General features: G+C 30.8%; 3 protein-coding genes across 4 annotated transcripts in view; 2 read left to right on the forward strand and 1 right to left on the reverse strand.

Moving 5' to 3' along the window:
• The first annotated feature begins 26 nt into the window (after nucleotides 1-26).
• Nucleotides 27-10354, forward strand: shtd (anaphase promoting complex subunit 1). Its single transcript, XM_029311387.2, is given in 22 exon segments — nucleotides 27-244; nucleotides 672-815; nucleotides 996-1313; nucleotides 1562-1632; nucleotides 1736-1845; nucleotides 1960-2226; nucleotides 2441-2828; nucleotides 3326-3515; nucleotides 3601-4006; nucleotides 4131-5114; nucleotides 5207-5457; nucleotides 5658-5916; nucleotides 6206-6718; nucleotides 7114-7321; nucleotides 7465-7785; nucleotides 8096-8324; nucleotides 8418-8623; nucleotides 8839-9178; nucleotides 9318-9501; nucleotides 9629-9928; nucleotides 10002-10133; nucleotides 10204-10354. Coding segments are annotated over 22 exon segments (5934 nt in total). The 5' UTR covers nucleotides 27-220; the 3' UTR covers nucleotides 10293-10354.
• A 198-nt stretch (nucleotides 10355-10552) lies between these two features.
• Nucleotides 10553-12262, reverse strand: LOC114937800 (rhomboid-related protein 4). Its single transcript, XM_029311427.2, has 2 exons — nucleotides 11746-12262; nucleotides 10553-11470 (listed from the first exon to the last, which is right to left on the reverse strand). The coding sequence occupies exons 1-2, from the start codon at nucleotides 11866-11868 to the stop codon at nucleotides 10850-10852; spliced, it is 744 nt and encodes a 247-aa protein (XP_029167260.1). The 5' UTR covers nucleotides 11869-12262; the 3' UTR covers nucleotides 10553-10849.
• Nucleotides 12263-12490: 228 nt separating this feature from the next.
• LOC114937799 (xaa-Pro aminopeptidase ApepP) overlaps nucleotides 12491-15638 on the forward strand; it is a 3454-nt gene continuing 306 nt past the window's right edge. Inside the window, exons 1-7 of one of the 2 annotated variants that reach the window (XM_029311425.2) lie at nucleotides 12491-12615; nucleotides 12745-12822; nucleotides 12921-14035; nucleotides 14128-14454; nucleotides 14553-14683; nucleotides 14780-14955; nucleotides 15028-15638. The exon at nucleotides 15028-15638 is cut by the window's right edge and continues 306 nt beyond it. In XM_029311425.2, coding sequence (XP_029167258.1) covers nucleotides 12921-14035; nucleotides 14128-14454; nucleotides 14553-14683; nucleotides 14780-14955; nucleotides 15028-15150 — 1872 coding nt within the window. In that variant the 5' untranslated portion in view covers nucleotides 12491-12615; nucleotides 12745-12822 and the 3' untranslated portion in view covers nucleotides 15151-15638. The other variant, XM_029311426.2, reaches the window with a different exon arrangement.

A 15638-nucleotide genomic window follows, 5' to 3' on the forward strand; every position in this document is an offset into this window, starting at 1 on the left:
CACCCTGTATATAGTATACAAAACATGTTACGACAGGTTATGTGGCTTTTCAGGCAAGTTTCTCTAAAGATGTGTTATAGTTTTTGATGATTTGTAAAGAATTTGTTTCTCGAGAAACTCTTTTTACAACAACATTGTTTAAGAAAAAAAAGTTAGCGAACATTGATTCTTTGCATATTCGTAAATATAGTCAGCAAATCTGGATGAAACCAGGGAGAAGATGATCGCCGCCTCAGAACCGGTGGTAAGGATGTTATTTTGTAATTCAATTATCTTTTATTTGTCAATATTAATTATATAATTGAAACAGTTAAGCAAATATATTTTTTAGATTAATAATGATATCAATATAAATTAGAATTCCTAATTATTCTTAAATTATGTTTTGATTTATACTAAAATTTCTCTCTTCATTTTGTTTGTATTCCCAAGGGTTGATTTAAACAATAATTTACAATTATGTTAATGCCATATAATATTGGGTAAATAATTATCATTATAAATCTGATTTTATATCTAATTTAATATTATGATATAAATAATATTGTTTTATGTAAAGAACAACAAGAAAAATAGATTTAATTAAATTAATTTTAATAAAGTAATAATTATATATACATTCTTTATATATATATTTGATATTTTATATATATAAATATATATTTTTTTAGGAATATACGCCAGGTGGCCGACAGATAATCTTAAGACATCCTGGATCATTAATTAGTCAGCAGTTATCCAATAATCAAACACCTGCGAGAGAAAATATTCTACTAAAAAGATTTAGTGAAGTAAATATATCGGAAAAATCTCCTGTAAGATTTAAGAATGCAATAAAGAAATGTGACTGAAGTTATAAGGAGATAAGAGAAAGAGATGTTGTATGAGCACATTGATAAAATCAAATTTAAAAAAAATTATATCTCCTAATAACTACTCTCATCATTTCCATCTATTTTGAAATAATATTTAATGAAAAAATTGTGTTTGTTTAGAAAGAGACATGGTCGGTACGTAGTAATAAAAGATGCGGAGAAGAAGAATTATATTACTCTGGTAAAGTTGCCGTTCACTGCAAGGGCAGTCAAAATACTCGAGTACTCAAAGCAACCTACACATGTGAAACGGATATTAAGCATGCACTATGGTGTACATTTCACACAAGTATTCCAGATCATTTAACTAAAGGCAAGGAATACGAGGCTGAAGGGTCCATTCACAAATCTTTAGATTGTATCTGTCTGCTTGATTCGTATACTCTTAAGGTTTTTACAGAAAGCGGCGAAGATTATGTTTCTACTTTACAATTTCAGGTAAAGAAAACTTTTTTATAAAATTCGAAAACTCATACACACAAATATCAAAAAATTTTAATAATATTAAAACTCAGTTCTATAAACTTTATTAAAAACGAAATTTATCATAGAGAAAAATTATTGCTATTATATATATTTTTTGAAAATGGCAGCTTTTATGGCAAAATTATTACAATTAAATGGAATTATTAAATAGAAAATAGTAATTTGTCACAATTGTAAATATATATTAATTTATAACTTAGGTTTCCGCCGTTTGGCCCACAAAATATGGAATTATACTTGAAAAATCTCAAGTGCCTGTTACAAATTCAAGGTATATATAATTTATTGACAATTCAATATAAAATACATTTATATTTTTATATTTTATTCATAATTATAACATTGAAATCTTAATTACAATATTTTGTTTTCAGGTATTTATCATTTGAAACCAGCAGATTAGCAACTCAAAACGATAATTTACCTGTAGCTTTTTCATTAAAGCATCCGTTAGATGAGATTTGCCCTTTGCTTATTAAACATGGTAAATAATTTTTTAAAAATTAAATATGAAAAGTAAATTTAAATCATATAAAATATTTAAAATAAAGGCAAATTAATTTTTAATGTATATGTACAATTGAATTAAATGTTTCAGGATCTCTGTCGTACATGAATGAATCAAGCCAGCAAATTATATTCACCAGTTCGGAACCGTCCTTTGCAGTCGTATACGATACAAAATCCAATTTGCATTCAGTTTACAAAATTCGCAAAGCGTTAGCTGAAGAATGCCAATTAGTTTGTGGAAGTAACGACACGAGTTTACTTAATCATTCAATTATGTCATCGTTAAATGTTGCCAGCAATTTATCCATCAATAAAAGCTGCACCAACAAGGGACATCTAAGTCCCTTTCTTCTTGGTAAAAACATATTTATATAATTGCTAGCACATATATATTATATGCATAATAGAATGTTACAAAGATAATTTTGGCATAATGTGTATAAATGTATTATTTTTTTTAATTCTTTTTTCTCACGAATATATTTATGGTAAAGTTAAATAATAAAAGTAAAAGATTGTTTAAAGAAAATTGGAATATACAAATTGATATGTGAATAAATATATTGCAGGAATTCCAAATTTACAAATGAGTAACAATACTGGCATGGGCCTAGGACTGACTAATACTCCATTCGGATCTCGTACTACTTCTTATAGTACTAATTCTGGTGGACCATCACCTTCTCAGCAGCAACAGCACTCACGTTCGCAAAGCTCGATGGCTACAATTTCTCGTTGCCAATCGCCCACGCATTCGGCAGTTTTGTCTCCTCTACTTGGAGCACCAACTAATTTAAACATCTATCACAACAGATTACATCAGACAACCTCGAGTCAAATCAATCCATTTGCTAGTTACAACAACATTCAGTTGAAAGATGCTGCGATTGCGAGCAAACCTTTATATCCTGAGGTTTGTCTTGAACATGTATGGACAGAAAACCTCAGTGCATCAAAGTAAGTAATGAATATTCACATTTAATTTAGCTTTTGCATTTTGTATTTTTAATTGCACAGGCTTAAGCAGAAATTTATTAATATTCGATAAATTAACAAGAAAAATAGATTTAAACAATTTACTATAAATAAGAATATAAACTGTTTTAAATTTTAACTAGACTTTATTTATTTATTATGATATTTATTCATTTATTTGCAAATATTATTTGCATTCAAATCAACCAAAGCTTATATAATAGTTAAACTTGTAATATGATTTCTTTTAAGATTAACAGTAACAAAATAAATGACATTTATTTATAATATTTATTTATATTATTGAAGAACTCTTAAATTAATAATTGAATGTTTTATTATATATATTTGAAGTAGAATAATTCGAAAGAAAACTTAACTTGATTTTACAGATTTACATTTTTCCTAAATTTTCCATATAATTGTAAACTTAGAAAAAAATTAATATTTCTTTTAAACATACATTTGTAATTTTTCAGAGATATTGTTTATGGTCGTGCATCAAAAGTTTTCTTAACTTCGGATCTTGTTGGACAGAGTTATTTGGGTTATTTGGTTCCAAATCGTTTGCAGCTGTTTCTAGTGAGATTAGAAAAGACTAATAAACAACAACAAATCATTTTTGGAATGGTGACAGGTATTGCAGCCAAGGATGCTATTAATTTATCAGTTAGTACATATTAGATTCTTTTTATATCATTATAACTTGATACATAATACTAAAATATTAAATAATTAAATTATTTTTTTCCAGAACTTGAACATGATAGCAGTTGTAGATTTGTCAAATGGTATAGCATTATACACTGGAGTTACATATGTGGGCAAATTACATATATCTAGCATACTGTCGAATCTCATGAGCAATAACTACTTTTTATCAAGTAATAATGCTAAGCTTGCATCCCCATTTCCGAAACGAAGTTCTTTAATTTATCAAAACTGTGCGCCTTCGCATGAAATTAAATTTGAAGAGAGTATGCATTTACTAAGTCCCGTAGGTGGTAATTGCGCTCGTCCGCCGATACTCTTAGAAAACTCCTTATTAGATACAAATTTTCTTGCGTTGAAAGACTCTATAGGCAATGAGATTACCGTGGAATGTGGAAAGAAACAATACTTTCGTTTAACATTACCTGTATCCAGCACATCTCCTTTAGGTAAATAAACGTTATTGCAAACAAAATGTATTATTGATGTATATAAGAATATAAGTCAGTGTAAGAGGTAATATACTTTACAAAGTTTGCACACAAAATAAAATTATAAATATATCTTTTTTAGTTACTAAATGTTTACATACACTAAGAAGTGTACTTCAAAGGGATTTAGCAATGCAGTTATTAGTTAAATGGTACGGAGCTAGAAATGCCCCTGGTCCACAAGATTTCTCACCGGCGCAAGAGTGGGATCTCTTTCTCGTGGTTCTGTTCACATTATTGGGATACGATGTGGAGAAGCTACATTTAATACAAAATAACGAGAAGGATCAGAGTATGGAACGTAATAGTCCTATGGTGTTACCTAAAAAACAGAAGACCAACAATTGCGGATCTACGGACGATTGGCTGTATCTGTTGCAGTCAAGTGAACATAAAAATTCCCAGGCTTATATTTCGAACGTGCTGAGAAGTCAGAAAATATCCAGCTTCCCTTGCACGATTCCGAAGAGTGCTACAGAATCGAATAGCATCGGCAAAATAAACACGCAAGCTGTTCTGTATCCACATCTTCCGCTCGTTTTATTTTCTCTTCACCTCTTATACGAGGAATTGAAATTAAACAGCGTTATTTCCGGAAGTTTGCCATTGCTCGGACAATTGCTGTATCAATTAAGCATAGATTTGAAATTCGAGATGTACATTCATCATTATTTCCTTGATTCTCCATCGTTATAATATTTAAAAACCGTAGAATCTCAGATTGGTGACTCGGATCTACAGAAAATAACAATTCCAAATTATATGTCTCGAAAACCAGCGAATATATTTGAAACAATAAACAACATGCTGAATGGAATACAGATAACTACATTTCCATATTTAAGTCACGTTAATCCAAGAACGAGAAATATAATATATTTAACTGCACTTGTGGCGAACGAAGATCGCGTTGATGTAATAGAAATGGAAAAGTATATCAAATTAATTGTACCTGCCGGAAGTCGCATCGACGTTCAAGAAAGTGGAAGCAAGTCTGACAAAGAGATGTTGAAGAAATTAGAAAGGCCTACAACAGATAGAATCATATTATTGTATCACGAGATGGGTAAGAGATTTTTTTACAACTCAAATATTGTAAGAAATTGTATTTTTCCTTATCTATATCTCCGAAAATTTTAAATAAACTCGTAATTCTAGGTATGACGAAAGAAGATCTCGAGATATTGCCGCCTGTGATATCCCTGATGATAAAAGATGTTATGCATAAATGTCGAGAATCTCCACCATCAAATTGGCCCACGCATGCTTATGAGCTCGTAGATCGTCAAGATTTAGCCGCATTGGATAAACATTTGAAACCATCATCGAAATTACAATATATCGATGGCGAAACAAAAGATTATGGGATAAAGGATGAACAAGATGACGGCATGGAGTTTGATGATACAGTATATATTTTTATGCATACACTTTCTCACATTATGTGTTTCCTCTTCTATTTACATATATATTTTATATAATTTTTTTATGATATAGTTTTGATCAATAAGTTATTTTTTCTTTTTATACAGAATATTTCCCATAGCTGACATTTTTATTTCAATTTATTTTATTTATATTACAACTCTTCTTCTATCTATTTTTATAGATATTAAAATTACGATTTAGTAAGGATCACAGAGTCGCTGAAGTGCGAAGATTACTCAATTCGTCAAAACCAGTAAGAATTGCGATAGTACAAAGATCGAATGTAAGCGATCATGAATTTATAGAGGAGCAGGAAAGGCATCTTCATACATTATGCACAAGAACAATGGCACTACCTGTAGCTAGAGGCATGTTTACATTGAGAACTTCTACGCCGATGATAACAGAACAGTTGCCCATTCCACAATTGTGTTTAACAGGTACTCTAAAACTTTACATTTATATTTTGTTTTTATTTCTTTTTTCTTTTTAGTATATATATATATATATATATATATATATATATATAGTATTTATTTATTTATTTAATAGTATACAATAATATATAATATATATTTAGAATATATAAAATATCTAATATATATTTATTTTATGAAAACTAGATATGTCAAAAATTATGAAGTATAAAAAGAAGATGTGTGTTTTCGTAGTTGTATTAAAATGATTTCATTAATGAGAAGCACTAACTGAATCTTTTGCTTTCATCAGGCAAGGCACCTCCCCGTGGAACCACCGTCGAATTAACTCACATAGATGTTGTTCCAAACATGAATATGTGGCCATTATTTCACAACGGCGTGGCCGCAGGTCTGTGTGTTCATCCGGATGCTGCAAACATTGATTCCACGTGGATAGTATATAATAGACAGCAGCTGGGTACATGCACTCAACGCGGGGCAGAGCACTCGGGATTTTTAATGGCTCTCGGTTTAAATGGACATCTGAAAAATCTGGCTCCTTTAAGTACATACGAATATTTAGCCGATTGTCACGATGTTATCAGCGTTGGACTCTTGTTGGGCTTGTCGGCGACGCATCGCGGCACCATGAACGTATCTATGACTAAGTTATTATCGTTGCACGTGGAAACGCTTCTGCCACCGACGAGTATCGAATTAAATGTACAACAGAACGTCCAAATAGCGGCATTAATGGGCGTTGGTCTTGTGTATCAAGGAACTGCTCACAGACATATTTCACATGCTTTACTATCCGAAATCGGTAATTATAATACACTGACAGACATCATTTTACAAAACCCAATATTTGCAAGCGTTAAGACTTTTTTCTCATTTTTATTTTAAAAGTGATAAAACATTTAAAGAGATACATATAATATAGATAAAAATCAAAACTATGCAAGTATGATATTAGAAAGTAAAATAAGATTTGCTTTTTTAACTATTCGTTTTTTTGTAAAGAAAAATATATTACATATTCAAATAAAATATTTAAATACTACTTAAAAATACTAATCTTAAAACAAAATTTAATTCAGAAAAAAATGTATATAGATGAATTAATTTACTTTGGTTACTAATTCTTCTTATATTTTTCTAACACAATAAAAAATATGTATTAAAATATATGTTAATGAAAAAAATGTTTCTTTGTAGGTAGACCTCCAGGGCCTGAAATGAAGAACTGTGTAAATCGTGAATCATATTCCTTAACAGCAGGACTGGCATTAGGCTTGGTCATACTTGGTTCTGGTGGTGGAGCAGATGTGCCTGCAAGCATCCCTGATACTTTGCACTATTACATGGTCGGTGGACACTCAAGACCATTCTCTGGAGCACAAAAAGATAAATACAAGTCCCCTAGGTATAATAAAATTGATATAGCACTTCTCTCTTATCTTTCTTCTTCCATTCCAGTTAAGAAATTAATATGTAATATTTACGAATATTCATTATCATTCAATGTTCAAGTTTTTAAGAATTCAAATACATTGGACCTTTTTGCAGTTATCAAATACGGGAGGGTGACTCGATAAATATCGATGTAACAAGCCCGGGAGCAACGATAGCTTTAGGATTAATGTACTTCAATACTGGAAATCGTGCGGTAGCCGAGTGGATGCAACCTCCCGATACGCAGTATTTATTAGAATTTGTAAGGCCAGATTTTTTGATGCTACGAGTACTCGCCAAGTCGCTAATTTTATGGGAGGATATCGAACCAACGAAAGCGTGGATTTCTAGTCATGTGCCTCATATCGTTTATAAATACAGATTGCAAAAACCTACGCCAGAAGTTACACAGAATGTGGATTTGGAAACTATCAAGTGAGTAATTCTTACATTTCTTAAAGCTTTTTTGTATTTTTTTATTCCCTATTAAAATAACGTTTGCTCTTTTAATTATTCTTTTTTGTTTGTAAAGAAAAATATATTACATATTCAAATAAAATATTTAATAATATAGATAAAAAGCATTAACTATATAGACAAAAATACTTAACAATATAGATAAAAAATGTTAAAAAATACAAAGATGATATTAGAAAGTAAAATAACATTTGCTCTTTTAAATATTCTTTTTTTCTGTAAAGAAACATATATCTGATTGTATTAATTAATAATATACAATTTACAGTCAGGCTTACTGCAACATTATAGCTGGTGCTTGCATGGCATTGGGATTGAGATATGCAGGCACTGCTAATAAAAATGCTTTCAAGACTTTGTACAATTACGCTCAGATGTTTATGGCATTGTCGCATAAAACTATAGCCGAATTGGCTGGCAAATCAACTGTTGAAACATGTCTAAATGTTGTTCTGCTTTCTACCGCAGTGGTAATGGCAGGCACTGGTGACTTAGATGTAAGTTTGAATATTTATAATGATTTTATAGTCATGACAGGAATTTATTGATTATTTAATATATAAATTATATTATGTATAAAATATATCTAGATTATGAGAATATGCAGACACGTACGGACTCGTATAGGACCTGCCAGTGGCGTTGTCACTTATGGATCTCATTTGGCAACGCATATGGCCCTCGGTCTTCTTTTTCTGGGTGGTGGAAAGTACACTCTTTCGAATAGTCCAAATGCAGTGGCGGTTCTTATAATTTCACTCTTTCCAAAATTTCCAACTCATAGCAATGACAACAGGTTTGCATTCTATCAACACTAATCATTATAATTCACTGCCCTGATATCTTCTAAAAATATTCAACTATAATATATTGTTTTTTTAGAACAAAGCAATATTTTTTTTTAAAGTTATGAGAGTAATAGAAATGAACACATTTAAATTATATATTTTCTAAATTATAAACTTACAGTAGCAATTTTGATATTTGATATTTAAATTTATTATTTTACAGATATCATTTACAAGCGTTGCGTCACTTGTATGTATTAGCAGCTGAACCACGCATTATTTTACCACGAGACATAGATACTGGTCAGTATTGCTATGCGACGATACATTTAACATTCGAGACTGATAGAGAAGCTGAAGGGCAAGAGATAAGTCTGCAAGCACCCTGTTTATTACCGCAATTATGTAGTTTAAAAAGAATTGAATTGAAAGATACGAGATACTGGACAATTACGTTTGAGAAACACCACAATTGGCAACAATTAAAAAATATGCTGGAAAGACACGATTTTTTAAGTATCAAGCAAAGAGCTGGCTGTTTATCGTACATGGAAGATCCTCACGTAAGATATTACTTTAATATCTTATATATTTTATTTGCTTTTATTGCATAAACATATAAACATCAATAAAATAATAATTAATATAATAAAATAAAAAATAATATAATAAATTATATTAATACTTCTCATTTTATTATAGGGATTTAGAAGCTTGGTGGCTCAAACTCTAACGACGGAAAATGCAATTGCGTGGGCTGCTCGGCCAGAGTACGTTACATCGTTTACAAATAATAAGACTGTGCTGAATATAATAAAATATTTTTTACAATGGTCCAAACGAGAAACCACTCCTTCCGAAAACATCAAGTATTCGTTACAAAATGGTATGAAATTATATTCAATTATATTCTTAATGCGAATCTCAATTAAGAGATCAGTAAATATATCAATTATATATTTTATGCAGTTTTTTACATAATGACATTTTTATCGAACATCTTAAATTTACAGCTGCTCAATGGAAAATGCCAGAATTCGAACGACAGTTTCTTCATATATTTGCGATAATTATATACGAATGCATTACGAAAGACAAAGTAAATCTTATACCATTATGGTTACGTATAATTCAGAGTGTGAAAATTATCGAGGAACAACCAAATAGCTTTTCAATATGGCAAATAAAGCTTCTGTCGACAGAATTGTCGAGAAGAATTAACTCTGCAGACGATGCAAATCTATTATTCAGCTTGGAAAGCATGCTAGCAATTAAACAGAAAACGACAGTTATTCTTAACAAATGGGAGCATGGTAGTTATTAACATTACATTATAATTTATAGTGATTTTGTTATACTCCACTAATTTTTTTCTACTTTTCACAGACATGAAATCTTTATTTAAACAATATCTTACGAAAAATGGAATGGTACAAGCTGACACTAAATCTGTAGCTAAAATGTGCACATATTTTATATTCTATGGTATACCATATCCAATCGATGATAAAGCAATCTGTAAGTCTTTCTATTTACTGTATTTGTATTTGATAAGAACATTTTTTACTTTTTATACTTATTTTTTTAGCAAATTGGATGTTAACGACGCAACGCTCCTCTGATATATCAAATATTACATTGTACAAATTGTATAAAATTTTACAATCAAGTAAGTAAGTGAAATCTGTACACTGTAAGTATCATTAAACCATCTGTAATAAACAAATCTTATTACTCTTCTTTTTGTACGACTAGTCGTTATCTTTTCATTTTTTATTTGTTTTTGCAAATTAAAAATGCTACAACATTATTAAAATGTTTTACTATATAAAATCCTATTATAACAAGAACATATGATAATTTTTAAAACTTTTATTTTATTAAATCTTCATTAAAAATTCATACGAATTATGAAAGGATTAATTATAAGGAAAAAGTTTAAAAAAAGATCTTTATTTTTTTTTACATTCATTACATACATTTGAGATCTGAGTTTTGTATGTTTTGTAAAGTTGGTTCAACATGCAATCAACATGAAATATTTATTTCTTATTAATATTACAAATATTTAAGAAAATAAAAATATAGAAAAATATAATTTCTTGAAATAATCAAAAATAATCATTTTAATTTATAATTATTTACAATTATCACATGTATTTATTAATAATTTACTTATCTTAATTATTCTAATATATATTTTTATTACAAATATCAAATATTTATAAAATGTGTCAGGTAAATAACGTATTTCGTTTTCTATAAAAATCTTCTTCATGTATAATGGGTCTACCAGTTATCATATGTATCAAATTATCAATTAATTCTCCGATAAATGTGTAAGAATATAAACACCCAACTAAGATACCACCCAAATGTCCCGCAAAGGAAGTATTCGGAACTAAGAGATGTATCAATATCAACTCAACCCACACAGATAGTTTACTCGGTACTACAAATCCACTGACATTGCGCAATCGATCACGTTCTTCGCACAATACAATTACTTTTAATGCAAATAACGTTGAGGAGAAGCCAATAGCACAAGTTGTGAAGTATCCGTAATCTCCTGTTAATTGCATCAGCATATATCCTATGGATACATACATAATGCTACATCCAGTGGAAAGTATAACAAGCAACAGTACAAAGTTTGTTGTCCCATAGATAGGTTCTAAATACGATCCTTTTAGAATGAAAGAGAACATATTATAATACAGATGCATATCAGATCCATGTTCAAAATTTGAGAGAAAAAACGATCGCCAGTCTCTGTATTTGATTATTTTTACTGCTGATATGCATACTTCCTCAGCGTTCCATGGCACTCGTATCAATCCAATGTACAGCAAAGACTAAAAAATAAATATATATATTCAAGTATTAAATATAATAAATAATCTGAATATATTAAAATACATTTTCAAAAATTAATGTTCAAAATAAGAACAAATATATATATATACATATATCATTTAATTGACGTTGCACACAAATATTTTTCTGACTTTCTAATTAAAAGTTAGAGTAACTTGTAGCCCAAGTAGCAAATTGACGTCATTAAACGTCAAAATGACATTACATGTCAAAATAACGTTTTGACGTTTGTTTGCTACCTAGAAAGAATTACCTGTACAATAACTCCAATTAAAGTGGCAGGTGGTATTTTATCAAGTCCAAAATTAAAAATCTGCATGCATAGCAAAAATATTCCATACTGCAGGCCTTGTTGTCTTCTTTGGCTAGGCCTCATTATAATGCAAGATCAATTTTACAAACGTCAAAATATTTAAGTACGCAATATATATCACTCGATGATTTATTTTTCCAATGAACATATATAAATATTCGACTAGGATATCAGATGTTTCACAAGGGAAGGATTTGGAACTGATAGTTATAAATCTACTGACATTGTGTGACTTGACGTAATCTATCGTGTTCATTTGAAGCGCAACACGTAATCCAATGTTGCCCGAAACGTCAAGTCAAGTGGTGCTTTATTCCTAATGAACATGAAATAAATAAATATGAATCGTATCGGAATATAAATAAATATTTTCATCTTCTATTTTGCCGATGACGCAAAAATCTGCCAAATTAAATTCACCGCTCGTCACAGCAAAGAATAAATAATAAGATAAACCCCTGAATCACGAAAGATAATTTGAGCTCTTACCCTTAAAAAATCGACCAATCACAGTAAAGTATTCCCCTCATACTCGACTGTGATTGGTCAATTTTTTTAGGCTTAAATCGAGGTGAAACGTATCCGATTGGTTAAACGCGAGGAAACTAGGAAAATTTCGATCAACCAGAGCGTGCCTCAGACATTTAAATCCGTGGTTTGAATAATTCGAGATTGGAAGTGAAATGTGTCACAAGGCTTCTCTCTGTTTATACATACATATATATGTTTTGTGCCAAGGACTGCTGTTTGTAGTGAAGTTTGTTTTTTCCTGAAAGATTTTTCACCTACATTCATAAAGGAGATAAAAAGGTTTTCAATTGATCATAAATTATATTTTATATAAGAGAGACAAAGAAAGATAAGATATCTAATCTTTTAAAAAGATGAGTTTGTAATTCTATTGATAACACTTTTGCAATTCTGTACACTTAAATGCAGGAGGTATAAAAATCCATATCATTCCACGGCGCAGCATCTTATCAATCTAACAAGAGAGTGTTCCAAAAATATTTCAAGGTAAGGAAAAAATAAACTTTATATAAATATTTTCACATATTTGTTGTCTCATCGTCTCAGCATAAAGCAATAAAGTATTTTTTATGACCCAAAAACAGATGGTAAGAAGGAATGGACTTTGGAAGCTAACGCAACTGCGGGCTCTGATGAAGAATGTTCAAGCTGGTGGCATCAGAGAAAGAGGGATCCAGGCTTTGATTGTTAATGGAGAGGATGCGCATCAATCAGAGTACTCGACCGAGCGAGATCAGAGACGACGTTTCATCAGTGGATTCCGAGGTTCTTATGGTACAGTGGTTGTTATGTACGACAGAGCATTGCTGTGGACAGATGGAAGATATTATACGCAAGCCTTGTCAGAACTGGATCCACCAGAGGAGTGGACCTTGATGAGAGAAGGCTTATTAGACACACCTACCATCGCTGCATGGTTGGCTTCAAACTTACCTCCAAAATCTGCAGTTGGAGCTGACGCTAATCTAATAAGTTATACAGAATGGGCACGATTGCATACTAGTTTGACTACTGCTGGTCATTGTTTAATTCCTCTTCCTGAAAATTTGGTAGATAAAGTATGGGCTGATGAACAACCAGCACCTACGGCCAATGTAATCTTACCTCAGTCATTACAATATTCAGGCCAAAGTGCAGGGGATAAAGTAAGATTATGTCGCAAAGCTATGAAGGAGAACAATGTGATGATCCTTGTAGTAACTGCATTGGACGAGATTGCGTATTTGTTAAATTGGAGAGGATCTGATATACCTTTCAACCCAGTTTTCTTTACGTATGTTATTCTCACTCCAAAAGATGTACATGTCTTCGTAGATAGAAGTAGACTTAGCCAAGAGGCATTAGAGCAATTGAAAAACGAAGGTGTCGACCCAATTTTTCATGCTTACACAGATATACATGTCTATATGAAAGAACTCGTGAATCTATGTATGGAACAAGATAAGATTTGGATCAGCAATAAGTCCAGTTATGCATTACACGCAGATTGCGGAGAAGTCAAGAAGCATACAGACATTACACCTATCAGCGTTATGAAAGCGATCAAAAATCCGATCGAAATAGAGGGTATGAAGGCGGCGCATGTGAGAGATTCTGTAGCACTCGTAAAATATTTTGCCTGGTTGGAAGATAAGATCAAGAATACAAAAGAGCAAATTACAGAAATTTCAGGTGCGACGCGACTGGAAAAATTCAGACAGTAAGTCAATTTATAATGTGATATTTTAATGCATTATTTTTTGCAATATAAAATGTAGATGGTAAAAAGAATTTTTATTTTTCCTTTTTAAGGGAGCAGGATCATTTTGTTGGATTAAGTTTCACAACTATATCATCTATTGGTCCTCATGGAGCGGTTATTCATTACTCACCTACACCGGAGACCGATATGCCTATTACAGATCAAGAGCTTTACCTCTGTGATTCTGGCGCACAGTATCATGATGGTACGACAGATGTAACGAGGACCCTGCATTTTGGCGAACCTACGAATTTCGAACGTGAATGTTTTACCAGAGTATTTAAAGGACAATGTCGTCTTTCAACAATGATATTTCCTTTAAAGACCAAAGGAAATTACCTTGACACATTGGCACGCGAAAGCTTATGGAACGTTGGGTATAGCAAACATTTTTTTATGATACTATAATGAAGCAGAAAAAAGATCTTATTAAAGGAAGATTTTTTTATCTGATTGAGAACTGATTTTATTTCAGCCTTGATTATCTTCACGGTACTGGTCATGGCGTAGGATCCTACCTGAATGTTCACGAGGAGCCTATCGGTATTACATGGAAGCCACATCCAGATGATCCAGGTTTGCAACCTGGGATGTTCTTATCGAATGGTATGATCAAAATATACAAGACAAACGCCATTATGTAAAAAAGGTAAGGAGGATATAAATAAATAAATATGTATGTATGTGTATTTTTAAATACAGAGCCAGGATATTATGAAGATGGCAAATTCGGTATTAGACTGGAAAATATCGAATTAGTTGTTTCTGCAAAGACACCTTACAATCATAAAAATCGAGGTTTTCTTACTTTCGAAACTGTGACACTTGTACCTATTCAAACCAGTTTACTTGATGTCTCAATGCTTACAGATAAGGAGGTATATATATATGTTTTTATGTTATTTAAATATATTTTTTATTTATATTTTATGTAATATATTTTATTTCAGATTGAATATTTAGATAACTATCATGCAAAATGTTTGAAGAGTTTAAAACCTTTTCTACAAGGTGCAGAAAATATTCAGGCACTTAAATGGCTGGAGAAGCAATGCCTTCCTATTTCTCGCTAATCGTTTTATATATTAATTTCACAATTTTTATAATACACTTTTGAATTACAGGGTGTCCCATAGGAAATTGCTGAATCTAATCAACTGTCATTTTTTAATGCATGCAGTTATTGAGAAAACAAAAATTGTGTTGGAAAGTGGAAAATCTTACAGTTTAAATGGATATAACTAAAATGTTTGTATATCAGTTTATTTTATTGAAAAAAAGTAATAAAAAAATGCTAATAATCACATATGTAAACTAATGATAAATATTTTCGAAAAGTGCGCACTATTTGAATTTGTACAAAATTCTGTTTTTTTATGAAAACTCGTAAAAATTTTTTCTAATATGTCATTTTATGTTATTGACGATCCTTTTAATAGCTGCTATTAAATCTGGCATTATTAAAAATTTGATTATTAGTTTATGTGATTTTATGTGATTATTAGCACTCTTTTTTTCATTACTTTTTATCAATAAAATAAATATTTTGTTCAGCAATTTC

This window comes from Nylanderia fulva, unplaced genomic scaffold, assembly GCF_048542155.1.
Source record: "Nylanderia fulva isolate GAGA-0341 unplaced genomic scaffold, ASM4854215v1 Scaffold4, whole genome shotgun sequence".
Classification (NCBI taxonomy): Eukaryota; Metazoa; Arthropoda; class Insecta; order Hymenoptera; family Formicidae; genus Nylanderia; species Nylanderia fulva.